Source organism: Pediculus humanus, genomic scaffold (assembly GCF_000006295.1).
Source record: "Pediculus humanus corporis 1103172107667 genomic scaffold, whole genome shotgun sequence".
NCBI classification, from domain to species: Eukaryota; Metazoa; Arthropoda; class Insecta; order Psocodea; family Pediculidae; genus Pediculus; species Pediculus humanus.
The window spans coordinates 1085324-1087295 of record NW_002987276.1 but is presented as its reverse complement, the minus strand read 5'-3'; the positions used below and the strand labels follow the sequence as shown (position 1 = coordinate 1087295).

The following is a 1972-nucleotide window of genomic DNA, read 5'->3' as shown; positions in this document are numbered from 1 at the left end:
AAAGTTAATGAATCGATTGGGCACGTGTTTAATAATTAACAATTTAATAATTATCATCATCATCATTGTTTCACGTGTAAATATAATTTTTAATGCCACGACGGTTTTCGTTTTTAATTGAGCGCAAATAATAATAATAATAATAATAATAATAATAAATTAATTCGCTTTTTATTATATGTGCAATTAGTTAATTGAAATTATTATAACCGAAGTGAGGGTGGGGGTGGAGAGTGGGGAGGGGTTTAAATTAACGAAAGTTTTTTTTTTTTAACCGGAATCATATAATTCGTTATTCGTGTGCAAATATCAAAGGAAAAAAAAAAGGAAAAAAAAATGTCTAATCTATCACGATTATTTAAATTAGGTCGAAATAGTTAAAAAAAAAAAAAAAAAAAACGGTTCGAAAACTCCCTATAAACTCCTCCCTTTTTTTTTGTTTTATAATGGTAATTTTTTTTTTTATTTACACGCACGCACGCACGCACACGTGGGGGGAGGGAAATAACGGGATTCGTTACGTCAAAAAATTTTCCTTTGTTCAATTAAAATTAATTTAACACGTGAAAACTAAAAAAAAACGAAAAAAAAAATACTAATCAGGTCAAAATTATTGAAAAATTATTATTATTATTATTATTTTGTGAGTTAGTTAGTGAGTGAGTGAGTGAATGAGTGCGTGGCTTACGAAAATGAAAAAAACGTGGGAGTAGAAGAAGAAGAAATTTATAAATAGTTAAAAATTAAATAATTATTGTTAACTTACTTTGTAACCATATGTGGGCGGTGTAATTTTTAAGATTGTCCCAAATCGGTTTCAACGTGTTGGACGTTATCGTTTCCAAACCGTTCATACGCAAATCGAGTAGGAAAACGTTCGGGGATTCTTTAAATATGTCACCGTCTAAATTTTTCAATTTGTTTTCGCTTATCCGTAATTTGGTTAATTTTTTCAAACCGGAAAATCCGTAGTCCGATATGTACTCTATGTTGTTTTGATCGAGTATGAGTTCGTACAGGTTGACGAGCGCGGCGAACGTGTGATCACCGATCATGGTCAATTTATTCTTTCTCAAATCCAAATACCTGAGAGATTTCAAACCGGCAAATGTTTCTTTCGTCACGACGGAAATTTGATTCGTGTTCAATTCGAGTTCTTCCAAACGATGCAAATGACCGAACGCGTAGTCGTGTATTATAGACAAATTGTTACGATTTATGTAGAGCATTTTCAAATTGGGTACGTCTCGTATGCATTCCCGTTGCAATTCTCCGATTTTGTTACCGTCCAAATTAACGCTCGTCACGCTCGGAAGATTCGCTATGGAAGACGGTTGAAGGTTGGATATTTGATTTTGAGGTATCGATATTTCCGTTATGGAGGACAAGTTTGAAAATACGTAGGGCGGAAGTTCCGTTATCAAACCGTATTGGATTTCGATGGATTGAAGATTGTTCAAGTGTTTCAATGCTTTCGTGGGTATGTTCAATAGCGTTCCGTCGGGTCGTATGTTAAATTTTAATTTTTCCATGTTGGGCTGCGACGCGAATTCGTCCCAAATATCATCGTCCCCGGTTATTTTACTCCTGTAAACCCAACAAACGGCTTCTTTCGCCATGTTTATTTCCGTCGGAGTGCAAAAACATAGAATCGCACGCTCTTGATTATCCGAATCGCAAACGTTGTGGGAAGAAGTGACGTCAAATTTTTCTTCTTCTTTTTTCTTACCCGCCTTCTTTTTGCAATTTATCGAATAAACCAAAAGGGAAAGAATTACCAATGTTATTAAATTCTTCATTATTTATTTATTTATTATTCGATTCTTCTTCGTTTGTTATCGAGTACGGATGTGTATGTATAAATATATATCGATGAGGAAGTCTGAAAAGAAAAAGAAAAGTTTGAGTAATAAAAATGTCATATTTATTTATATATATATATGATGATGATGATGATTATTTGAATCGATTT

At 33.2% G+C, this 1972-nt stretch overlaps 1 protein-coding gene across 1 annotated transcript; it reads right to left on the bottom strand.

Moving 5' to 3' along the window:
* Window positions 1-556: 556 nt before the first annotated feature.
* On the bottom strand, window positions 557-1619 carry Phum_PHUM287030 (reticulon/nogo receptor, putative; the record flags this gene model as incomplete). The annotated part of the gene is made up of 2 exons (XM_002426900.1): window positions 557-570; window positions 767-1619. The coding sequence occupies 2 exons, from the start codon at window positions 1617-1619 to the stop codon at window positions 557-559; spliced, it is 867 nt and encodes a 288-aa protein (XP_002426945.1).
* Window positions 1620-1972: the final 353 nt, after the last annotated feature.